This window comes from Motacilla alba, chromosome 5, assembly GCF_015832195.1.
Source record: "Motacilla alba alba isolate MOTALB_02 chromosome 5, Motacilla_alba_V1.0_pri, whole genome shotgun sequence".
Taxonomy (NCBI): Eukaryota; Metazoa; Chordata; class Aves; order Passeriformes; family Motacillidae; genus Motacilla; species Motacilla alba.
The window spans coordinates 10873458-10899309 of NC_052020.1; the positions used below are offsets into that span (position 1 = coordinate 10873458).

Genomic DNA, 25852 nt, shown 5'->3' on the forward strand with positions numbered 1-25852 from the left:
CTACTCTTTGGTTCTCTTGGTTATCTTGCAAGCAGAGCCCTTCTGTGTTCTCTGGTGTTGTTGAGACTCTGAATGTTGCAAAATCAAGATTAAAACTGCTTCCAGAACTTCTGCTCTTGTCCTTGACTGCAGTCAGTCAGCACAGCAGCAGCCCTGATGATGAGTGATGATGTGCTAGGCTTGAGGGAGGAGGATGACAAACCAAGCACCATTAGAGAGGTGGTGTGTGAATTCTAGCTAGGGGGAAAGTAAGGAGCAGGGGATAGGTTTTTAGCTGAATTTATTTTGAGGCTTGTATTTTTCTTGTTCCACCTTTGCTTGAGGACGTGGATCTTCCTGGGAAAAAGAAAGATTAGCGAACCAAAACCACTACAACCTTTAAAGCTTGGGTGGGTTTGGAGCCCAAGGGTGCCTGTCCCACTGAGGCAGCCAGAGCCACATGCCATTGCTGAGCTGGATGTGCCCGGGCTGGGGGTACAGCTGCCCTGAGGACAGGGAATGTTCCCAGGGGTGCTGGGGGTCCTGGGCTGGCTCTGCCAAGGCTCTAGCCATCAGCTCTGCTCGGCTGGGCTGGCCAGCGCTGGCTGGGAGCCCTGTGGCCCTCGGGCAGGCTGCACACCCGGGAAGAGCAGCAGCAGAAACGCCCTTTGCCAAGGCTGGCAGCGCAGCAGCACCCGCAGGGCGGCCGGGCTGTGCCACAGCTGATTCTGTCTGTGCCGTGCGCTGGTGAGGGCACGAAGCTCATCTCCGTCTTTCCCTCTCTCTCAGACACAGACGAGTGCATGTTCAACAACGGCGGCTGCCAGCACGTTTGTGTCAACACCGTGGGGAGCTACGAGTGCCGCTGCAAGGAGGGCTTCTTCCTCAGCGACAACCAGCACACCTGCATCCACCGCTCCGAAGGTACCGCCCCGCCGCGGGCAAAAGCTCCAAAGCAGCTTCAAAAGTATTCCCAGGTTGATGTTTTCAAAGCTGTGGAGGGTCTTGAAGTCCCCAGTGCTTTTGAAAGGAGCCGTGTGTCAGGATCTTCTAAGTGGCTTTGAAGAGGCTGCATCCCTTCCTCCTCTTTGATGCCGCTGTGTGTCTGCGGTGCTGTGCTTGTTCAAGGCTGTGCTGCTGCACTCCCCGGGTCCCTGCTGCTCCGCTGGGCAGCACAACGCTGTCCCAACCCAGGGAATGGTGACAAATGCAAGCTCTGGGCATTTTCAGCGGCTTTAGTTACAGGGCAATAGCTGTACTACCCTCAGATACCTTCTAGATTCCCTGTACAATGTTTAGGTTTCAGCGGAGAGATTTATTGTTTGTCAGCCCCAAAGGTATTCAAATCTCGTGCTTTGTTTTGAGTGAAACCTTTGTGAAGCGACCTTTGAGAGATCAGAGTCTTGGATATCTAATTAGACATCAGATGGAACAAAATTATTTTGGATGCCCTTAGGGAATGCTTTAAAGTGGTTGCTCAGATCAGGGAGTTGTCCATTGAACTGCACAGTGAAAATCTTGGTAAGAAGTGCTTAAAGCTGCAAGGCTTTCTTTAATCTATGGCTTATTGTTGGCATAACTATAAGAGGAATCTGAGCATGAATAAACAAATCTCAGTCTAAAAATCCCCAAAGTGAAGAGATCAACATTTATAGACATATATGGCCATCCACAGACGAGGGTGCTGAGGTGGCTGTCATCTGACAGAGCTGAATGGATCTTCTGTTTGGATTAAGAATTTGTGTCCTCAGCTCCTCTGGCCCTGGCCTTGGTCTCACAGGGGCAGGGTGGCTCCTCAGGCCATGGCTCAGGTTGCCTGAACCTGGGGGACAGGCAGGAGGGCAGCAGTGGTGGGACAGGGCACAGCAGGGCTGTGAGTTTGTGTGCACCCACGGAGGAGCTCTCTAAGGACAGAAATGGGTTGCTTGAACTCCTTGTCTTGTCTGATGACAAGAGAGGAAAAACTTCCAACTCTTTTTTTTGTAGTTGCTGCTACTTGAGTACCTTCTACTCTCTTGAACTGACAGCAGCAGCATTCCCTGTCACTAATATTTGCTGCCTTATTTGTACCTTTGGAATTCTGTTTCTTTTCTTAAAGACGCATTTAATTTCTCTCAACGTTTTTCCCTAAAACATCCTTTTTCCACAATACCAAACATACACTAAAGATAGCTATTTTCATTTGAAAAGGAAAACAAAGAGGACAAAAAAGATGGATTTTTTTCCCATAAAATCTATCTAATAAAATACCTCTTTATCAAAACCAATCTTAAGAAAAAACCTCAGCTCACTGTTTTGCCTGATATGTTTTTTTTTCTTCTTAGTAAAACATTGAGGTGCTTGTTTTGCTTTCTTTAAAGACATTTTTTCAGGTTTCATGCTGTGACTCTTTCCCTTCTACCTTGCCCCTTCCCCCCTTCATTACTGTAAAGTGCTGCTCAGGATTCCCCACCTTTTTTTTAACCTTTTTTTTTTTTCTCTTGGGTGGGCATGTCTGTCGTAAGCCAAATCTCACTTCTTTATCTTTCCCCTCACTTTGTTCTCTGCTTTTCTGCTAATTTCTGGGACTTCTGTTCTCTGCCTTGTGGATGCATTGCTCAGTGTTTGTACTCTGCTGGTTCTGAGACCTCACAGCATTGATCAAAGCAGATTTTGGCTCCTCCTGCCTAGACCATCTATTCAGTTTTGCTTCTTATCTGTAAAATGAGGGAATATTTCCTTCCCTGTCTCCCAGCCCCATTAAGATTCTTAATCTTATATCTGAGAGACCTTCCCTGTGGGCTGCAATATTGGCCTTTAAATACACAGAAGCAGAGGGACCTGGAGTTTAAACCACAGGAACTGAACGTGTCCCGGGAAGTTGTGCACAGTCCTATTTTTTTTCCTTGTTTGCCTGCTGGAATGAGCTGCTCTTCATCTGTGTGGGAGAAGGAATTACCTTGGGAGGCTGTTAAAGTAGCTGGCAGGGTAGCCATGCGTGTGCACCTTGTTTCTGGCTTCCACTTGCTCCATATTAGGGAATACAAAAACTTGAGGGAAAACAGATTTTTTTTTTGTGAGTAAATGCACGGTGCATCCTTGTGGCTGCTGTTGCTCTGGATGGCAAATCTTGCTGCTCTCCCTTGTGGTACCTCACAGTCATAGCTCTGCTTGTTGGGCTGAATTGGTGGGAATGAGGGGGATCAGTGGGATGAAAGCCACGTTTGAATCCTGTGTGAACTCACACACAGGGCACCACCCCAGCTGTCGCTCTGGGAGCCTTGGCTGCAGAGAACAGGGGTAGCTGGAGAGATTTTGGGGAAAAGTTGCCTTAACACAAGGATGTAGACAGCATGATGAAAGACTACAGCATTCCTGGGATGTCCTGCTCTGCTGACTGGGCTGGTGCTCCTCACCATTTCTGTATTCTCTCGGAATGTCTGGTAGCTCTTTATACCGTTGCATCCTCTCTCTCTGTCCTGCAGCATGCCTGCTTGAACCTGCCCTAAATGGAGCCTTAATGCTCTTAGCAGGTTGGGAATGTTGTCCTGACACCTTCTGTGCAAAAAAATTATAAATATTTAAACCCAGATCATACATGTAAGAGATTAATTTAGTGTGTTCTGATAGGGAAATACTGCTGGCTTTTTTTTTGCCTGCATTTTGCCAGTGGTAGGAGTGCTCAGATCTCAGGTTTGCTGGGTAACTTCAAGAAGGTCCAGTCATCAGAAGGGTCTCACCTGGCTCAGGGTCTGCTCAAGCATGTAGGCACTGGATTCACCTCTTTTGGCTGAGTGGGACAATCCAGAGCCATCCATCCCGAGATATTTGTGAGTCAGTAGGGCAGGGTCTCCTACAGGAGAAATTGTGTGTCTGGGAAGTGTGTGGGGAGAATTGATCAAAATTTGCCTGGGGTTTGTTTCTGGACCACAGTCTGCATTGCAACAGTGCTGGAACAATGTGACCTAGGAGACTTTGTGTCCACCAAGGAGTTTGCAGCCACACAGCATTTATGGCCTTACAGACATCTCTTTAATACAACCTTGTAAAACGTGGCTGAGAGAGATCCACCAGCTTTGGAAACAAGCAGCAGTCCCAAAGTAAATGCTGGAATGTGTGGATGTGGCTATCTTCCATGAAGCTGCCTCTTGGGTCAGCTAGATTTTGCAGGGTTTGGTGGAGTACCTTGTTCCACAGCGGATACTTTGTTATTAAAATGCATCCTGGTCTGGAAAGCACAGCTTTAGCTTTCTGAGGAGACCTGATTGAAGTCTGCTCACTCAGAATGGAGCAATCCCAAATGGAGCATATAAACCATTTGTTTGGTGCCAGTGAACTTTACCAAAGTATCTGTTTGAACAATTTCCCCTTTGGTAGCTCAATAGAGACAAAAGAATAACTTTGTTGACAGAAACTAAGCTGATAATTCTCTTAATGCTCTCCAACCAACCCCTCTGAGCTAACAGACCAAACCATACTGCATGCTTAAGACCAGAACTTTCACAAAGCCACCAGAGCTAATGAGGCTAATTTGTGGCCTCAGAGGTTGTCTCCTTCCTTGACTGACACAATAATGGGTGACAGCTTTCCTGTGGGCTCCTTGGGCTGTGCCTGTGTGCTGCAGGATTTGAAGTCTCATTGTCCTGCTGGACTTCTGGAGAGCCCTCACTGTGGGAAAGGAATCAAAAAGCCAGTAGAGCAGAATAATCTGGGCTCTGCAGTGTCCATTCTTTTGTTGCTTAAAGCTGTCTTAATAGAGAAAGGGTCCTGTGGCTGGTGCTCCAGGGGGTGAGAATAGCAGTGTGGAAAAAGGACCTAATTGAAGTGGAGTGGAATAATGGTGACGAGCCAGCCTCTGCCTCACAATGCAGTGGGTTTGTTTCGCTTAGTAATAAGGCTGAAAAAAAGGGCTGTGTAAGTTTAAAAAATGTGTAGGGTGTGGAACTGACAGTCCCTTTTCTGCAGCGTGGTCACCCTTGCTCTTCTGCTCCTGATTGTGCATTTGCTCAGCTCCAGAGAAGTTCACTGGGGTGCTGGGGGATGAGCCCTTGCAGCCAAAGTATGTTCCACTTGGTCTTCATAGACGGAATGTTCTCACTGGGAGGAAAGAGCATTTTGGTGTAACTTGTCCTTTTGAAGCCAGATGTGCCCAGGCAGAGAAGTCGATGGTCAAGATGTGCTCTCTGTACACCCAAGGAGAGCATTCAGATGACTTCTCTTTCACGGTTTTATAGCACTGTAGAGGACTTCATCAAAAAACCTGTGGTGTTTTGTTAAAAGAAAGCCTATTTGCTTAATTTGGTCTGTTGATGCCATTGGGTAACTCAGCCAGCTGCTGGGTGTGTTTGTGTTGTGTGTGTACAGGCTGTACCACCTTCTTGCAAATGGCAAAGACACTGATTGCGCTGAACCATGGAGCAAGGGGAAAGAAGCTTTTGCAATAATTTTAGAAACTATTCCTCCCTGTTTAATTGACTTTATATTTTTTGCAGAGGCTAGGAAAAACACTCTGGCAATTGAGTGCTGTACATGAGCTGGCAGAGATAAAAACGACGGAATGCTTTAGGAGGTGTAGCAAAAGCAATCCAGTCATTAGTGTCACACTGGTTCTTCATTTGCTTAAAGCAGACACTGGCATGAAATTCTGTCTAACTGGGAATGTGTGTAGAAATACAGAACACTGTGATACTACCCAGTATCTTGGGTGGTGTGTACTGAAATCAGGACAAAAATTGAAAACAAAATGGTTAACGATAAAGAGAATAAATGTACAGCATGTGTGCAATCTGCATGTTGGCCTGCTCTGAGATAGGACTCAGCACTTGGTCACTACTGAGATAGGTTATGAACCTGGGAACCTGCTTTGGAAGCCAGGAGTTGAAATTGGGATGACCCTTGTGATTGCTGCTCTAAACATTCCTGTGTCTGCTGGCTGCTCTTATAAGCAGAGAAATAAGAACTTCACTTTAGACTTGGACCTTGCCAGGACATTGCCACTTTTATAAAAGAAACGAGGAGGTTTTATGAACACCCAGAAGTATAAAGTGAGAGGGTTGGATGAGAATGCAGGTGCTGTACAAATCTGCGGATGTTGCTCTTTGATTTTGCAATCCGAGAACACGGGCACAGAAAAGATCACAGAAGGAGAAACCCTGGGACCATTGACTTTGCAGGACTGGCCTCGCTGCCTTTTCTCTCTGTAAGCTCAAACTTCTTGTCCCAACCCTGCAGAGTCTTCCCAGAGTCAGAGGCTTAGTCTGTGTGTGTTGAACTGACCTTGTTGCCTGCACACGGGGCTGCTGAGGATGCTGATGCTCTTGTACCTTTCCTGTTTTACAGAAGGCATGAGTTGCATGAACAAAGATCACGGCTGTGCCCACATCTGCAGAGAAACACCCAAAGGAGGAGTTGCCTGTGAATGCCGGCCGGGATTTGAGCTCTCCAAGAACCAGAGGAGCTGCATTTGTAGGCAACATTCTGCATGTGCTTATGGTTTCCCAAGTGAACAAATAGTGTTCTGTTTGCTGTGAGATGGCACTTGGTGTGTCTTAGCTAACATGACACACCTGGACTGTGTGTGTTTGAGCTAAACCAGAATTGCTATCTTTTCTGGATGCTGTCAACAGGTCTATTGGTTGCTGCAGCGTCTGTAGTTTGGGAGTTGTGGCATCATTCAGAACAACTGAAGTTCAGCTCCACAAAGAGCTGTGCAATATTCCCACAGAGCCCTTCAGGACAGGGGCACGTTGGGGAGGTGCATTGGACGCTCAGATGCCAGTGGGATTGCACGCTGTCCTTCAGAGGTGCTGGAAGTACTTGTGAGAGTGACAAGTGTTTTCTCCCTAGTGACGTGTAACCACGGGAACGGGGGCTGCCAGCACACGTGTGACGATGCTGACCACGGGCCTGTCTGTGGATGTCACCCCAAGTACGTCATGCACGTGGATGGCAAAACCTGCCTGGGTCAGTATGCACTGCAGGGAAGTAGTTTTCTGTGCGTGGCCAGCTCCAGGGGGGTGTGGTGGTGCTCTGTAGGCATGATTAATGCTCCTCATAAAGGTACGGCTAGCAGATGTCAAGGAGTTCAAAATTAAGGAACCTGGTAGTGCATGGGTGAGTTGGTTGGGCCCAGGCAAGTTATGCTTCCCTATTTAAGCAGCTACCTAATACTGTTGCAACCTGTAATTATCACTGGTCCCCCTGAAACAGGAGGACTGTCACTAAGCAAAGCAGGCTTCCTTCCCTCTGGGATATTTTAGGTTCAGTTTCTTCAGCAGTGTGAACCAGAGAGTGTAAGCAAGGAGTGCATCTGTGAAAACTGGGACTCTGAAATCAATTAATGTATAGTTTTGGCAAGGCAGTTATCCATTAAAGAAAGCACTAAAAATTTATAAACTCTTGCAGTTTCTGGAAGAGTTTGTTGTCTGTTGATTGAAATCAAATGCTGAGGCATGACTGGCTGGTCGTGGTAATTAGCCCACGGTGGGTGATGACAGTGCACTCCTAACAGGACAGATCAGTTGGCTCTTTCATCTTGCTGCTCTTTACTACATCTGTAGCACATCCTTTGTTTTCTTAAGGGTACTGAAGCAAACACGACTTGCAAGGAAGCCACAAAAGCAAAACATTCTCATGGTTTTGACTGAAGGGTCTTCATGATTTTTATTACTACTTGCTTTTTAAAAATAACTTATTTCTGCCTGGTCAGTTCTGACTGTCCCCGATTCAGTGTGTGATGCAGCTCTTCGTGTGTGTTGGATGTCAGATGGGGGTTCTGCTCAGGGCACCTTTACTCACTTGCTTTTTTCATGTTCCTTACAGAGAGGGAAGAAGCTGCTGTTGAAGTTTCTGAGGCAAACACCACAGCAGCAGCTGATGTGGACAAGAGAGTGAAGCGACGCCTGCTTATGGGTAAAAGTGCTGATGCAAAATAATTCTGCTGCTTGTTGAAACCTTTTAGATTGAAGAATTAGTGTGGGGCTTTTTTGGTTTTTTATGGTAACCCTCAGCTCCGGGCTGAATTCTGCCTGAGATGATCCACTCTCTTAAGGAAATAATATTATTCCCTAATAATATTATTAGACATCTAAATAAATAGCCTTATTTTCAAAAAGAATGACAGAGGAAGAGGAAGAAAGAAGATGCACTCCGTCTTCCCTTGGAGGTTGGACACAGCCTGCCAATACTGCATGTGAGATGAGAGACTGGAAGGGAATAAACCAGTACAGCTCTCAAAACTTGACAAGTAGTAGCATATGCTTGATGCTGCAGAAAATGGGGAATCAGAGCTAGAGAGTAGGTTGCAAAAAGCAAACATAAAAAAAGTGTTCTTTGCAGCTCTCTCAATCAATACATGCCATGCAAAATTGCATTTTCCCAGCCAGTTAGACTGACTGAGGTGGTTAGACTGATGACAGGAAGATAAATGCCAAAGAGTGAATTATTTCTGTTTGGTTGGATGTGAAGGACTGTGTTTTAGGAGTGCTCACTAGCAAGGTTAGGTGAGATTTAGGCATAGTTTGCATAGCAGGGAGTTTGTTAAGGATAGTTAGTAAGTTAGAGGAACAAGCTTTGGTTGGAATGGCACCTGGGCTCCCAGGCTGGAGGAATGCTCAGTGAGGGTGTTACCCACCATGACTGGGAGCACGGGTAGTAGGGAAGAAGAGTTGGGAGGGATTTAAGAAAGCTCATTTAGTAGTGCTGAGCGTAACCAGGTGTCTCACTGGTGGGAAGTGTCAGGGGATCAGCCAGGATCCACTGTGGGCATAAGGAAACTGACTGGCAGTAACAGATTCATCACCAAGGAGCGGGGACTTGTGTTTCAGACACAAGTGGAATACCCAGAAGACAGCATTTTGGTTTGTAGAGCTCCCACAAAAAGCCTGGAATTAGCTGAGGCAGGGATTTTGCCAACACATGTATTTAGCAGTTGCTCGTGTGTTCTAGGCTGAATGTTTGAATAGCAGTGTGCTTGGGACTGTGCCTTGTATCCCATGATGTTTCTTGGTTGTAATTTCCCTGGGGAAGCCTGAGCTCTGTCTCGTTGCCAGAAACGTGCGCGGTGAACAACGGCGGCTGCGACCGCACCTGTAAGGACACCTCCACCGGCGTGCACTGCAGCTGCCCCGTGGGATTCACGCTCCAGTTCGATGGCAAGACGTGCAAAGGTGGGCTTTGTGCTCCTGGACACCTGCCAGGTGCTATCAGGTCCTGTAAGATACAAGTCTCCGAGCAGAGGCAGCCCAGCGTCCCGAGGAAAGCCGCTGTGTGCAGTCTGACCGCGGGAAGGATTGCGCTGGGGTAGAGGCTGTGGTTTCCTTCGTGTCGGGCGTATCCCGTGCAGAGAATCCCTTCTTCTCTGCCCTCCCGCTCTCCCCTTCCACCTCCTGTGCCTCGTTTTCCAGAGGTCAGGTTTGGGAGAGCTCAAGCAGCTCTGCTGGCAAGCAGAGGCAGGGCTGGCAGGTGTGTGGGGCTCACAGGGACCCAGCCCAACAGCCTGGCTGGGCATCAGGAGGGTTGGTGAGTAAATAGCAGTGTGTAAACAGGGATGTGTTTTATAAATATACACTGCTCCAAGCAGCTCTAATGAGAGCTCTGGCAAGGAGCAAAGGCACGGTTAGGTTGTATATTATATTGCTTTTCCAGTAATTAGATGTTAGGGCTGTTCTGCTAAGTAAAAATGATGAAATCCCCAGGCCTGAGTCAATTAATATTAGATAAAGGCCTCATTCTAATGTTGCCATGAAAAGGACGGGGTAGTTCAGGAAGTCTCTGTCTGAGATTTCTGCAGGGCTTACAGAAAGGAAGCGGACAGAATGTTTAAAATACTAAAACCTCTCAGAGAGCCTTGGAGCCAAAGTGTTTCCAAACAGAACTTAGGGAATGGTCTTTTATGAATGCATTACCCAAATGCAACTGACAGGAACACATAAAATGAGAGCAAATAGTACTGTCCTGGGGCTGAATGGGCTGGATCATTCTTAAGAGTTGGATTGATCTTCCTTCCTTCCTTCCTTAATTTGTGGTAATCTCACTAGATTTTGTTTCTGGGCTCCTCCAGCTGACTGGACGTGACTCTTTTCAGAATCTGGCAGTGGGAGTAGGTTGAGTGCTGAAGCTCTGTGTTAATTTGCTGAAGCCTTTTTATTTTCTTTTGTTACAGATATTGATGAATGCCAGTCCAATAATGGAGGCTGTGATCATTTCTGTAAAAACACTGTTGGCAGTTTTGATTGCAGCTGCAGGAAAGGATTTAAATTATTAACAGATGAGAAGTCCTGTCAAGGTATGTGCAGAGAGACAATGGTACAACAAAAGTAGGACAAATCAGCGTGGCTTGGACATCTACTACAATGATGAAGTGATAATGGACTCCAGAATCATTTCCAATCCTCAGTTTGGATTTTTTTCTTCTGAAACAGCTGTTGAGTTAATACAGTTGGCTTGATGCTATTATAGGAGATAAGTTTAATGGCACAGTGAGCTATTATCTGGAAGGGACAGAGACAGCATCATATTAAAAAGGTCTCTATGAGGTTAATGCTTCCTCCCGCCTTGATGATCTTAAAATAATTTACAGGGAAAATTAGGCAATGTCTCTCTCTCCATCTTTCTGACTGATTTACCATTGCAGTGGAACTATTATTTCTTAATAGGATATTTAGTTGCCACGAGCTCATTATTAAAGGAAAAAGATATAATGTGATCTATGAAATTATCGGTCTGTAGACAGAGTGGAATCTCTGTTCCCTAAAACATCACGGAACATTTGCTTTTGAGGATGACATGGATTTCTTCTGTGAGACCTACAAATCATATTTGCTTTGCTCTATAGTGGTTTGTACATATAGATTTAGCAATTCTATTTAAGCTGCTTAAATGCACAAAAAATGTGAAGATCAAAATGGTCTGTGGTTGTGGAAAAGCAACAGGATGAAACAATGTCAATTCAGTCAGCCAAATGGTGAATTATGAAATTTCCTAGGCAACTAGCTGACATTCAAGATGAATTTCAGAAAACTGAACTGACCAAGAGAAAGTAATTTTCACGTGGGTTTTTTTGGTGCATTCTTAGCCTTTATAAACAGGCAAAGAAGGACAACTATTTATATGGAAAAAACTTACTGTAAAACATCTGATTTTCGAGATAGTTTGGGGTTTTATTTAAATGAAATCTGTTTATGAATGCATCTCAAAGACTTGCATCTCCCTTTTGCCCCATCACTTCTGTTGCTTTCCCTAGACTGTTTCAAAAGTGACATCATGCTCCATGCCAAAGCCCAAGAAAAAAGACTGATGGAAAAGTGCTAGGGAAGTCGATGTGAACTTTTTTGTGTCTTGCAACATTCTTACCTGGCATGCAAAATGTACTAGCAGAGAAATTTTAGGTACTTTTGATGGCATAATGAATGTTCATTCTCAGAGAGCCCTGTGATTTTCAGCAGTCCTAAATCAGGCTCTGTGTGTTCATACAGAGCTCATTTAGGGAGGAAATAACAAAGGCCATACTTTCCTTCATAGACTTAATTTCTATGTAAGAGTTTTGTCAGCAGTTTTCTTTTCCCATAGAAGAGAAATAATTTGATTTAAACGTAATTGTAAAAATGTAACAGCAGTTTTCGCGCTTGCCAAGGAAAAGCTTGTTTGGCAAACCGAGCATTCCTCTAGAAACTGCCATTTCATTATGTTACATGATGTGCTTCGAAAGGATCTGCTTAGCTCACATAAATCTGCACATCCCTGCAGCTTTAGGCTCCTCAGGGCTCCCTGGCCAGCCTGAGAGGTGCTGATGCCTCCTTTTAACCTTGCAGACATTGACGAGTGCTCCTTCGAGCGGGCGTGCGACCACACGTGCATCAACCACCCCGGCACCTTCGAGTGCACCTGCAACAAGGGATACGCCCTGTATGGCTTCACCCACTGTGGAGGTGAGTTACAGACACACCACAGCCCCTGGGACAGGGGCGGGCTCCCACCGGCCTGCTCAGAGTCCCTGCAGGACACAAACTGATGCAGATGCAGGCAGCCTACGGAGTAAATGTTACCCCTTGTGTGATAATGAGACATAGCCCCGCTTATTCCTGTCTTTGCTCAAGTGATTTTGCCTTTACACCACGCATGCAAAAGGGACCTGTAACTGTTAGGATGAACTGAAGGGTTTTGTGCTTGGATCTGAAGTCCATAATTCAATACAATTTCCACATGCAGAAGAGTCATTGACTTGAGTGAAAAGTCAGTGGAGTAGGGCTCGAGCAGGAAACTCTGAATGACTCTGAAAACTGCAGTTCTGCAGGTGCACGTGTCAGATCCTCATGTGCTGTAGGTTGGAATTTAGCTGATGTAGGGCCACTTTGCGCTGGCCAAGATTAATACTCTTAAATTTTTATGTCTTTCCTACAAGGAAAGAGAGAGTTGTTCATAGAAGCTCGACGTTTGACAAATTCCCAGAATTAACATGAGGAAACATGAATAACTGGGACACTACATGGAATCAAGCTTGTTTTTTATAAGCTTTAGGCAAGACCTTACTGAGGCCGAAGTTGACTTAATTCTGAGCAAGACATATTTATTTCTGAGGCAGAATGAGCACAGTTGGAGATAACAATTCAGAAATCCCTGTGTGCCTGTCTGTTCTACCCTCTGCCTCTAGAAATTCTGCAAATAAGATTACAGAGCTACAACAGCACTGTGTTTTATCCTGATGAACATGGGAACTTATCTGGATAAGGAATAACACTGTGATATGCTCTACTTCTGGTTAATTCCTCTGCATTAATTCAATTTGTTTTGGCTACCAGTGAGGAAAAGGAGCTGTAATTTTGCTGCTGGCTGCTAATTGGCCTTTTCTTGTCATACCCCTCTGCAGAAGATGTTAATTAATCCTCATACCACAGTAAGTCCCTCATTGACTGGCAATGACAGGTTGGTCAGAGCTGATAGGACACTGAGAATACATCTTCTGACCTCTGTGGGAGAAGTCAGTTAAGTGCTGGAGATTAGAGGCTGGAATCCTAAGAAAAGGTCAATGAGAACCAAAGATTTGTGGCATTTTAGGCAGCAGTACCAGTTTGAGGTGTTGCCTTCTTTCTCCATTATTTCTCTGCTGCTCATTCCTACCCCTGCTGTCTCAGTTCTGTTAAAAGCACATTCCCCCCAAATCAGACTGGTTTTGTAATGTGTTTCACAGTGTTTTCTAACATAGTGTTACTTAGAAGGTGTCTAGTCTGGGGGCAGCAGTAACAAGAACTTACTAGCATTGAGATAAGTGTGTGTGGACGTAGGTATCCTCAGATGCACAAACTTGATGGGACTTTCAACAGGTTTCCTGATGGCAGCTTTCTGGGTTTGAGCACAATTGCCATAAAGCTCTGGGAGAGAAGTGAAGCCCTCCTTGGGGTGGATCTGAGCAGCAGAGACCTTTGCATTTCCCTTTGTTGAAATTCATGAGATCCCCATTGACCCATTTCTCCAGGCAGTCAAGGTCCCTCTGAATAGTGGCACAACCATCTGGTGCATCAGCCACTCCTCCCAGTTTTGTCTCATCTGTGACCTTGCTGTGGGTGAACTCTTGTCCCACCACGTGGGTTTAATGAGGAGGATAAATGGTATTGGCCCCAGTGCTGACCCTGGATGCAGCACCGCTGAGTGGTGCATCCTGCATCAGCGTGCAAGTGTGCACCAGAGGCAGCATGGGCTCTGTTGTCAGTAATTTCTCCTCCTGTTGGCATTTACTGGGCAGGACAAGGCTCCAAAATTTAATAATTGTCCAAAAGAGACAAGGGGGACACAAAGGTGGTGATTGCCCACAGAGCCCAAGTGTTCCACAGTAGTTGCATCTATCAGAGCACTTTGGAGCATTGGTCAGTGTGAATCCTGCCCTGTTCTCTGTTTTTCTTTAAAATTAGAAATATTAATTAACCAGACACAGTGCAACACAGATTTGACTTGATCTGCTTTTCTTAGAGTTGATTTGTTATCATATTGCTGAGGCTGGATATTGTTTAATTATGAGCCACCAAGTATTTGGTCTGCTTTGACATTTGTCAAGGGATTTCCATGAAGACAAACTGTTTCAAGGTGGGTGTCCAGGTAGCATTCCTGAAGTCTTGCCAAGACCCTTCTGAGCAGTATTTGTGTCCATGTTTACCCAGTGGAGTTGGAGTGCGTAACTTTGGGAAGAGCAACTTTTGAAAAGCACCTTTACCTTTCCTCTGCAGATATTAATGAATGCAGCATCAACAATGGGGGTTGCCAGCAGCTGTGTGTGAACACACTGGGAGATTATGAATGCCTGTGTCAGTCTAACTACAAGCTACACTGGAATAAAAAGGACTGTGTTGGTAAGGTGTCTAATAAATGCAGTTCTACTCCTGATGTGTCTGCTGGGCCATATGGTTACAGTCAAATTTGATGTTAAGTGGTATGAGTCATTGTTCCTGGTATTCTGCTTTAATTTTTAGCAAGGCATGATGGTAATGATGTTGAAACTCATAAAAACAAACTGCAAATCAACCCCAAAAACAGGAGATACTTTGAGGGATTTTGATGCTTTCTTTCCTGTGCTTTTATCTAGCTCATTCTTCTATTTCCTTTTGTTCCTCTGCATGAGAAGGCTTGCTCATGATAAAGGAAGTTACTTTTGTGGTGTGATCTTCCAGTGATTTTATTTAGCTGGAATTTTCTGTCTAAACAGCATATTAATTGCATGGGTGCTCTCAGGAGCTGGCTACAAAAGCAGCTGCATGCTGATTTATTGGTAGGGTAAAGGTAGATGTTTTAATTCTGTGAGCGTTTGTTTTATCCTATTTAGAGACAAAAGATCCCTTGTCTGATAATGTGTCACCCAAGGTGTTGCTGCACTGCATTAAGAGTGGTGGGAGTGACAGATGCTTTTTGAGCTGCTCTCCAGATGTCCAGGTATTCTCTGGTAAGTCAGAGCTCACAGAACTGAGCGCATGATTCTGTACAGAGGATAAGGGTGGCCAGCCTCCTCACTGTCAAGAAAGCCCCAAGAAGCAGTCAGTAAACAGAGATCTTTCCTCTTTCACTGCAGATAATAAAGGGCTATATCCCTGGCGGTGTCCAGGAAAGCCCCTCTTTCCTTGTCTTTTATAACCACTCCACCCTCAGATTCCCTTCTCACAACAAGTTTCTTTTTGAAGCTGGGGAGGACAGGGAAGAATTCTCTGTGCTCCCTGGGCCATTCCTTAATTGGCCCTGAGAGGCACTGGTGAATGGGGCAAAGGCATTCCAGCCCTGCGTGGGGTCTGGGATTTTACCCACACAGCCCCTCCATCCCACAGGACTCAGCTGCTGCTTATGGCACTGATGCTCTTTCTCTTCCTGAATCCTTTGAATGGCTTAGGAAGAGACAAGCTCTGATGTGGACTATTTTATCAACAACATTGTGTGTTGACGCCAGTCAACAAATTTAAAATGTGTTTTATGCTACAGGAGTCCTCAGTGTGTGCACTGTGCCTGTGTCTTTACTGTCTGTCTGTCTGTTAGGAACACAAGATGCCTACACCCTCACCTGCGGCAGGTCCTCTCAGCTTAAGAAAAAGCAGCAAAATGCAAATGCTTCCAGCTGGCTGGGTAATCACTACATTTACTGTTATGTAGTTTGACTGATTTATTTTCTTTGATAACTGTGAAACAAAGGTATTTCTTTTGACTTCCCCCCCCCTTATAATCTATAGCTTTTTTTCTTCCTCTTCCTCGTGATTGTAGTTCATGATTGCTGCAGAAAACTGCCCCTATACTGCTTCGTCAGCATGATTCAAACTGAGACTTAAAGAAAAAGATCAGTAGTGAAATAAACACTTTTAACCAGGAGTTATGTCTCCTTTTAGTCATCCAAACTTGGACAGTGTTGGCAACACCCGATGTCTTTAGGTTGAGCTGTTAGACTGTAAAATTTAGAAGGCATTACAGCCATAGACATAAACTACTTTCTGAAATAATTTGGAGTATCTCCTTTGATTTCAGCTCGCCCTTATTTAATTCACCCAATAGTAGATCTGAGGAGATCTGCTTGATCTCCTTTCTGGGTCTCCCTCTCTTTCCTGCCCCCTCCCTCCCCCCTCCCCCCGGAAAAAAATGTACTACACTTCATTCTAATTCCAGTTGTGAACCAGCTTCACAGCAGGAGCTGTGAACCAGCTTCACCAGCTTCACAACCTAACATCTCATTAGGTTTTCTGTGATGATCACTTCATATCAGCGTATTTTTTATTGTCATCGTTGTGGTGTGACATTAGGGCTATCTCAATCTTCTCCTCCATTTTTAAAAGTAATGTGTTTCATTGTTTCTTCCTGAAGATGCTTCAGCCATCAAGATAAGCGTAACCTTTAAATTAAATGAAGGAAAATGTAGTTTGAAAAAGACTGAGATGTTTCAAGAAGGTCTGGAGCAGATGATGCCAGGTATGAATATAAAAATGCAGGTAAGCAGGTAAGAGCCGTAGCTCAGGGGTTAAGTGCTTTCCAGATAGGAAGTACACCACAAGCTGAGTATAAGGGACTGAAGGCTTTCTGTTCTTCACTTCTTCCTTCTTGGCCATGACTCTTGCAACAGTTATTTCAGATCCCAGGATTTCCTTGTGGCATCCTCACAGTCTTGCTAGGAAAACCCTTATCATTTTTTTTTTTGTTTGTAATACTGCTGATAAATTCTCAGTAAAATCAACCATTCCTTTTGTTAATTTGATTCCTTCCTTTTCTTCCTGTTTTTATATTTCTCTTCTTTCCTTTCTCACCTGCTCCTTACTGTCTGGTGCCTCGTTGAAAAATCTCCTGACCTTTATGCTGACTCTATTGTCGTAGGGTTATTCCTCTTTTCTCTTGTCTTCCTTTCATACTTCAGCAGTCCCAGATGGATGCAGTGAGGTCAGCTCTTCCATCTGTTCCAAAGCAGAAAGAATAGGCTGGGAATTTACAAAGTCAGCAGAAAATGAGGAGGAGTGCTTTAAAAAAAAAAGAAAAAATGGGGAAAGGAGTCATTAAACAATATGATGAATCAGTGTGTCTGATTGTTTGTCCTCAGCAGAGTAACAGTGAGGAACTGCGCTGAATGCTCAGTGACAAGTTATGTACTCCACAACCAGAGCTTACTCTGGGTGTTTCCTTTACTTATTCTGGGTGTTTCCTTTACCTAAACCTTATTTCCTCATTGAAGCCATGAGAATAGTCATGACTCTGTGTGAGGGTGCACCAGGTGAGCGACTGGCCAAACTGTTCCCTCACTGGCCCGTGGAGGTGATGGTTTGCTCCTCCTTGACTCTTCGTGGTGACCCACGTGCTGAGCACCGGCGAACGTTCAATAACAGACCTGGCCAAGCTTTTGCTTCCTTTGATTTTGTTCACGCAGAGAGACAAAATTCAGTAATGGAGAGCTTCCACTATGTAAACCTAACATGCAGCTCTGGCAAGAAAGGTCATGGAGCCCTCAGTAGACTGGCAGCGACTAGAGAGATTTTTATCACTGCGGACTTTGAGCTTGAAACGAGCTGGAAGGAGGTGACAGGTTGGTTGGAAAATAATTCCAGGTGCGCTTTGAAGCTTCTTGCTGTTTGTTCCTTAATTTCTGTATTCTTCACTTCTGTCTGTATGCAAAATGATGATAAAAAGTATCTCCTGTTTTGAACGTTAATTTTACTGCTTCAGAAAGAGTGAGGCACGGGGATAACTCCAAAGATCAAAGAGCTGCCCAGTGTATTTGTCCTTGAGGATTTCACACTTGTTCCCAGAAGTCACTTTCCCAGCGATTTGAGTTGGTTGGTGATGGGAACCGGGTGGGATTTTGTGCAAGGTCACTTAGGGCAGCTTTCCCCCCGATGCTTTCCAGACACGTGCGACGTGCGCTGCGCCCGCAAGAAGACGGAGAAGCGGTTCCGGAAAACCATCCGCACCCTGCGCAAGACGGTCAGCAGGGACCAGTTCCGCATCCGCCTCTCGGGCACGGACCACGAGGTGGCCAGGAAGGCTCTCAGGCCCTCAGAGCCACAGCAGTCCTGTGGCGCGGGACAGCTGCACCCGGGGGCCAGATGTGGTGAGTTAGGAGGGAGTGGGGACGGAGCACCTTGTGCGTTCCACTGCTTTGCTCAGGCCTGGAGCTCGGAGGGGTCGGGGCTCACTTGTCCAGGAGAGAGCAGGGCTGGGTGTGCAGAAGTGGGGGTGCTGTTAGTGCTGCTGGAATTCTCCCTCTGAATTTATCGTTGGCCATCGAAGTGTTACAGAGTAGAGCCAGGGCTCACTGCACTGCACTACAGCTGATGCACAGCCTGCAAAAAGCTTGAAGGCAGAAATCCTGGGAACAACATCAGGCACCAATGGCCTTGACATCACCAATGTTACTTTTAGGACTACATTTAGTATACTTTAGTAATTTAGTAATAATTTAGTAGTGCTGAGTTCCTGCGCTTGTGCACAGCTCACCTCTCCCTCGTCCCAAGAATTTGATACAGTCACACTCCCTTTGCTGATTAAGCTCAGAGTCCCAGAGAATCTTCATGACAGAGTTATAAATTCATGGAGATTTTATAGGCCATCAGTGAGAAAAGTCTTAATTATCGTGGCACTGGAGGGCACCACCATAATGCAGCCCATAATAAGGGCTTCCAAAGCACAAAAGTTAAGGAGAGGGGTCAGATGTTACATCTTAACAGAGGCCTAACAACCATGACAGCTAATTCAGGCTGCACGGGGTAGGCAGCGTGTAGGTGGGTTGTGAATCAGCAAGCCTTTAAAATGCTTGTCACAGTGAATTAGTATGTCTGCCAGCAGCAGCATTTGGCCTAAGAATAGATTTTCCAATCCAGTTTTGCTAACTCTAGAAAAACTTGGATTCGTAGAACAGACAAATCGTTTGAAACATCTGTGCAAGCAAGCAGGGAATTACTCAGGAAATCTCAGAAAAAGCTCTAAGAGTTCTTTTTTTTTTTTTTCTTGGAACATTGCAATAAATCTGAAAAATTTTGGAAAGTTCACTGAGATGAGTTTACAAGGATATTTTCAAGCTATTTTGTTGGATGCTAGAGGAAGGCTTTGAAAAAAATCTGTCATTCCAATTGTACAGAGCACAATATGACTCTGAAGATATTTGTGACTTCATGGAGAAAACAGCAATGAGTAAGCTAAAAATGTTGCAGATGGAGAAGGCAATGTGAATCACAACTAGAAATTGGAACAGAAAAGAAGCACTTTTTTTTAGATAGCTGTAGAATCAGTTTAATTTCACAGCCTAAATGAGAAGCATACGTGGCGTTTCTGTGCTAGTTCAGAGAGAAAAGGGAATTTTGGACAATGCCCAGAAAGCTCTTTGGTGGGGTGAGCACAATCAGCCTGCCCATGGTTAAAACAGAGCCACTGAGCATATGAAGACAAAGGTTTTGAAGAACAATTTGTGGGAGTCAGGCCTCTTCTGTTGCTGAATTGGTGGCTCAGTTTGTTCTGGACACCCTAAGAGGTGCTGCTGGGAGCAGTGGAATGATCCTGTGTGTCTCATGCCTTATGGTTCAATTTGCTCATGCCTAACAAGGTGCAATCACTAAATGAACCTTCCTTTCTTCAGCTGAGTCACTCAGATCATATTCCTGTGGAGATTCCCTGGGATCAAACAGGAGGTGAAGCCCTCACCACAGCCTTTCCCTTACACCCATGTTAAGGGCTCTCTCCTTGCACTCGTTCCCTGTTTATTTTCATTAAATGTACAGAAAATTAGCATCTGTGACACCTCCCTACACCACTTGTCAGGCTGCTGGGAGCTGGGCAGACAGCTCCCAGTTGCTGAGAGGACATAAAAGTACAGCTTTGTTACCAACGCCTCATTTCCCTGGAAAAAGCTGATTGTCCCAGGGTGAATGGCTAAGGTGGGACTGGGGGGCTGCTGCTGCTTGGGCTGCCAGGCACAAGGAGCTAAGAAACAGGCTGGGGAGAGGAGAATAGAGGGAAGAAAGGCAAGAAGCTAGTTCAGGGATATGTGTGGGAGAGGGACTTTTGGTTTTTGTTCCTTTGTTTTGATCTGACTGTTTTGCAGAGCTGCTTCTGGATGGGATTGGGGTCTGCTTACCTAGACGTGCTGGTGGGTCTGGGGAGAAGGTGGCTCCACAGCAGGAGATGGATCAGGGAGGTGGTGGATGTGGCCTCTGGACAGCAAAGGATTTTGGCAGAGGGATTTTGCTCAGTCTGGCCAGAGGAATAGGAAGCAGTGAGAGAACAAAGCAAGTCAAAGGCACTTACAAGTCTTTGATGCAGTTACTGAGTAAAATGCAGGTGTTAGTTCATTGTTTTCAAATACTTGGAGTATGGCCAGGTTAGATACAGTTTTGGTCCCCTTGTAGAATTCCCCTGGCACAGCACTGTCTGAAACATTATTTATATTTCAGCAGTGTCAGAGGGAAAGTCCAGTTCCTGCTCTGACAACTTTTGTGCTGGGTAACTGGCCTGCAATTGCAGCAGCAAGATAAATTTCATTTGGTTTCACACTTCTGGAGAGGTAGTTCTATCCCTGATTTTCCTGTCTTAACTCCTATGTTCTTGAGTGGGGCACAGTGCAGAAGAAAAGCTTTAGGAAGACACCAGGAACAAATTGCATGTGGTTTCCAGGGTATTTTATCATTGTTAATATGCTGGATGCTTGCACTTGTGTGCCTGCTGTTCTTTAAACAGTTATTGCTGGTAAAAGGGAATTCACAGCTCATTCCAAGGGATAGTGTGGTTTATTTCAGCTTTGCTGTTTATTCTACGGTTCTGTTTGGGATATTCTAATGCTTTAGAGGCTCAAATGTTGCATTTTTCTACCTTGTTGTGTGTGAGTTCTGTATCTATGATGAGCCCATTCAGCACTGGCTCATGTTGGTTAATCCCATGAAGTCCTGAGTGTGGCTTCCAAGGAGCAGGCAGTGATAGGTCCATAACCATGGATATCCCATGAAATGCATATGGCAAAAGGCATCTTCCATCAGCCTTCCCAGAGAACTGGATTCTCTTAGCAGAAGTATGACTTTTCTGCATTGAAGTAGATCTTAAGGTAACAAAGATCCATTTTGGAATGTCACTGAATCAAGTCTGTGTGTGAACCCTCTGAGCATGCTGGAAATGCTACATGCTGCCTTGAGAGGACATTTGTCTTGGGGAGAATGCAGTCTCACTCACTAGCCTGGCTACAAGTGCTCCTTCTCCAGTATGAGCTTGACTTCAGAGAGATTTAACAGCCAAAGACCAACTGTTTAAATACTACCAGTTCCTTTTCAGAAAGTGATTTACCAGAAACCTCTGTATTGAAAGAAAATAAGTTCAAACAACAAGCGATTTAGCTGCTCTTCCACTGCTTAAAACTCTGTCATACCTTGATCGCATCCCATGGCATCAAAAGCACACCTTGCCTGATCTATTTTTTTTTGTTTTGTGTTTTTTGGGATTTTTTTGGTGGTGTGCCTTTTTTATTTTTTTTTTTGTGTTGGTCGCAGCAATACTTTCAGAGGTGACAGGAGAATTACCATTTCCTGAAATGGATGCAAAAAAGGATATGACAGCACATCCTTGCTCCACAGTAATTGAAAGTGGGTTTCCCCAAAAGGCTGTCACCTCAGAGAACAGCACAGGATGGAAATGATGAGCAGCTTCATCTTGTGTGGGAGGTGTCAGTGCAATTCACTGCTCAGCATTCAGCAGCTTTGTCCCCTCAGCTGAGAGGATGCAAATAAGACAATAACATTTCATCCAAAATGATGAACCACGTCTCAAAGGTTGGTATGTGGTATGATATTTGCATTATAAAAGTATGAGAGAGGTATTTAAAAGCAAAGCAAAGTGCTGCCTGCCTTTGCAGTCGTTATAATTCATAGCTGTGTTGCACAGCTGTTGTTGTTTTGGTTTGTTTTTTTTTTACAATTTTGTGAAAATCCAAGAAGAAGAAATTAATTTATCAAATGGGGGGAAAATGGGGCTATTTTTCCTGCTAACCTACTTGCCCTGAAAATCATAGACTCAAGACATAAATCCTTCGAATGCGAAACCATCTCATGTGACCTAAATGTGTGACCTGCTCAAACACAATAACTTAAAGGATGCCGCTTCAGAATCAATTTGCATCACTTGTTGGTGATTTTCCTTATAAAGTCAAGGCATCATTCTTAAGAAAATGGTGAATTGGTGGATCATGACCTCCTTTATGAGGTTCACCTTCTCAGCCCCTGAGATACTACGGTGTTTGTCTATAGGAGCAAATGCTCAAAGGCTAATGTGTTGAAAAGAGGGGAAGAGCCTTTAAATGTCTTTGTAACTGTTAATCCTGGTTCCCTGTGGGCCCCTCTCTTCCCCCCCACCCCCCTTTTCTTCTTGTTTTTGCATCAGAAAAGCTTTCACTTTTTTTTTTTTCCCCTTTAAAACAGCTGCATGAGACTCAAGACCAGGTTTTTAATGGGCATTGAAGATAAACAAAGACAGTGGCTGCAGAAATGAAGTCTACTAGAGGCAATTGGTTCTTTTGTTCATTTGGAGAAAAAAACAATCAAGTTTCTGGAAAAAAAAAAAAAAAGAGCAAAGCCAGCCAGTGGAATTGTGATTTAATGTCATTATTTGCACATCTTCAGATCTGGCTTTGACTGAGTATTTCCCACATGTCAGGTGGGAACATGCAGCTTCTAATTCTGAGAAATGAAGCTCATAAACTTCTGTACTTGTTTTCTTTAAGCAAATAACTGGAGGAGTTCAACTTTGTAGAGGTGTTTCTTCTGGATTTTTTGTTTTTGTTCATTTTGTTGGGCTTCTTTTTAAGAGAGTGCTCATCCTAATTTTATGCACTGTCCTATGGGGTTCAGTGGGATGATTTCTGGTTGAAATAATGCCTCTATTATTAATATTACTATAATTGAATCTAGCACGAAGTCTATTTGTTATGCTAAATTGGGCCCCTGTGAATGCTGTGAGCTTCTAAACAGGCTTTCCTCACTACCCCAGCTCTGCGCTCCGGGGGGGCTGGGTGGGTGAAATATTTCCAGGTGGAAGATGAGGAGGAATTGGGACCAGTTTACTGGGAATGTGTTTATGGATTGAACGGTCTTTGCAGTGAAAAGCTTGATTTGATGTAGTCATGTGAAGAAACCGATATATTTGTGAGTTTGAGGCATTCAAACTTGGACATGGCATGGAGAAATTCTAATATTTGCGTTGAATATTGAGTAGCTGTTAGATTGTAAATAGCAAAATCTGTATGTGGGTGTACTGACCTCTTTTCTTAAATGCACAGAGGAGGATCAATCAAAGCCTGAAGTGTTTGGTGTGTCTCAGAAGTCAGAGCTTTTTTCAGCTGGCTTTGAACACCCTCTTACAGTGGTGCAGTGGTGGCAGCTAGATATACTTTTTTCTTTCTGATGTTGCCACCTCTGAGGAAAATCAGAAGGGAATACTTGACTCAGTTCAGATTTAATGGAAAAGTTCTCCTTTGGCCCAGATTGAGGATCTCAGTGATGCCTGAGGAGGTTTTTTTAAGCTTACTTCCACAGTGCAAATTTTCAAAAATTAGGCACTTTGCTAAACAACCCAAGAAGATTTAGATTAACTCAGTTATATTCCTCAGGGAGCTCCACAATTTTCACAACATGTGGTTTCAAGACAAGTAAGATGCAGACAGTAAAGTTGTCAAGAGAGACCTGAAGGGATAAGTTCTCAAATGCAACAATTGCACATAAGTTGTGGGTTTGATTCCTGCCCGGGGCAGGTCTCCTTTGAGCTCTGATAGATGTCCTACTGTTCTGCTGGACTCTCAGCAAGTTTAGGAAACCTGAAGGACAGCTTTAAGACTGAATTTGTAGGGTCAGTATTTCTATTCGAAACACAGAACAGAGACACACCTTCTCCCAAATGCAAAAAAAAAAAACCCTAAAACAAACAAAAACCAACCTAAAAAACTCCAAAAACATCCCAAACTTGACATGAGATTAAAATGAATGGAAAGAGACAAGCTAAGGGGAGAGAGCAGAGAGCAGGTATTTTCTAGCCAGGCCACTCAGAGCATTAATTTCCCATAGAGCCATGGAGTTGTACGAGGGAAGGAGATTTGCTCAGGTCTTTCCATTTCTTCCAGGTTTCTGAAGTCACTAGGCACTTCTCAGGATCACCTTTCCTAACCCTGAATTGTCTTTCCTTGTCATGGAATTGTAAATAGTGCTCTTTCCTTACCTTATTAGGAGTGCTGCAATGAAAGCCTGAATTCATTCATGTTTGTGGAAGTGCCCAAATTGTACAGAGATGAGTGTTCTGTAGGAATGTTTATAAAATGGAGAAAGGCTTGAAAAGTGTGGGAGCAAATGAATGTGCGTCCTTATGAGGGCAGAAGTGATGTGTGGTGGAAAAACTCAGAACCAGGAGCTCAGACTTCCTCACAAGCTTTCATTGATAAGCCACAGAGCATTGCTTAACCTGCTGCATTTTATTTTTAAGCCGAGGAGGAGCACTCGACGATTCCTCCTGGTGTATCAGCCACAAACAAAACTCTTCATCATTGATCATGACCGGTGGTTAATGCCCTGCTTGTTGTTAGTCATACACCCTGAAATGAAGCCAAGGCCAATTTAACTTCCTAACAAAACAGCTATTCACTGAGTGATTTATTGGAGCTATAAACTAAAACTAACAGTTTATTATCGTAACAGGTCTTAAAAGGACAGAATTTTTCAGCACAGCTGAACAACTGCAACAGTGTTTTGTGGCTTTCCAGAGCAGGCTAATTATTAAAAGCTGGCACTGAAGCCAGTTCTTTTGTGAAGAGCTTGAAAACCAGAACTTCTCCAAGATACTCATGAATATTGCTGGGCTTGCTAGATAATACTGAGGTGTGTGATGAAGGAAAATCAGTCAGATTGGGTTAGTGCTGTCTGTGCACCATCCAGAATGCAGCAGCCCAGTGCACAGATAGTCATTACCCAAGATTATCAGAGGAATGGCAAGAGTATTTCTGCTTTAAAAGTCTTTGAGGCATAATGTTTGGTTTACTGAATTTGCACAACTCCTTGTTGCACTTGAGGTTTTCACACAATTGGTGATACTAATGGTCATGAGATATGAATGTTCAGTAATAAGATGGAACAGAAACCTGGAAGTATGTTTTTGGCATCTTAGGTTCCATACTAAATTCTTTTATTTGGAAGGCATTCAAGAGCTCTCTAGCTAGAATGAGGAGATAATCCCTACACAATTGCACTGCACAGAGGAGCAGAGAGCACTGGACAGGCTGAGTGTCCAGTGTGGCCTTGCAACAAGGTGTGAAATCCATTCCAGCTCCCAGAAGAGCTCCCTAGCCCTGAAGGCTGTCAGTGTCTGCTGCACAGTGCACTTTGGAGGTATAAAGCTCCAGCTGTTGGCAGCGTTCATTTCTGGAGCCCTGCTCCAGCTGCCCCAGCAAAGCAGAGCAGTTTCCCTGTGGGGCTGTGGGTGCTGTGCAGGCTCACTGACATTCCTTCATCTTCTCTAATGTGTGCTCTCCCTCTCCTAGATCAGTGCTCCCCTGGTGAATATTCTCCTGATGGCTTCAAGCCCTGTCTGCCATGTCCCCTTGGAACATACCAGCCTGAGGCTGGCAGAGTGTCCTGCTTTCCCTGTGGAGGAGCTCTAACAACGAGGCACAGCGGGGCATCCTTGTTTCAGGACTGTGAGACCAAAGGTGAGGCCAGGATTTGTCTGGTGAACTGCGTTGATCCGAGGCAAAAGGAGATGCTGCTGCTCAGGTGGGGCATTCAGAGAAGGCTCTTTCTCCTGCTGAGGGTCACTCCTTCCACGAGTCCCACAGCAGGATGACCTGGCCTGGCTGTGAGGAGATTCAGTAAATCCTCAATTCTTTCTAAAACCAATTACCAAAAGCATGGGTAAAAGAAAATTAGTTATATAAATCAGTAGA

At 44.6% G+C, this 25852-nt stretch overlaps 1 protein-coding gene across 3 annotated transcripts in view; it reads left to right on the forward strand.

Annotated features, from left to right (window-relative positions):
• Positions 1–25852, forward strand: part of SCUBE2 (signal peptide, CUB domain and EGF like domain containing 2) — a 35776-nt gene that overhangs the window by 5239 nt on the left and 4685 nt on the right. For 2 of the 3 annotated variants that reach the window (XM_038139220.1, XM_038139221.1), the window contains exons 4-17: positions 769–903; positions 6298–6423; positions 6805–6921; positions 7780–7869; positions 9009–9125; positions 10121–10243; positions 11769–11885; positions 14175–14297; positions 14768–14884; positions 15466–15552; positions 16279–16383; positions 17327–17482; positions 17804–18007; positions 25451–25618. In XM_038139220.1, coding sequence (XP_037995148.1) covers positions 769–903; positions 6298–6423; positions 6805–6921; positions 7780–7869; positions 9009–9125; positions 10121–10243; positions 11769–11885; positions 14175–14297; positions 14768–14884; positions 15466–15552; positions 16279–16383; positions 17327–17482; positions 17804–18007; positions 25451–25618 — 1785 coding nt within the window. The remainder of the gene's footprint in view (positions 1–768; positions 904–6297; positions 6424–6804; positions 6922–7779; positions 7870–9008; positions 9126–10120; positions 10244–11768; positions 11886–14174; positions 14298–14767; positions 14885–15465; positions 15553–16278; positions 16384–17326; positions 17483–17803; positions 18008–25450; positions 25619–25852) is intronic. The other variant, XM_038139222.1, reaches the window with a different exon arrangement.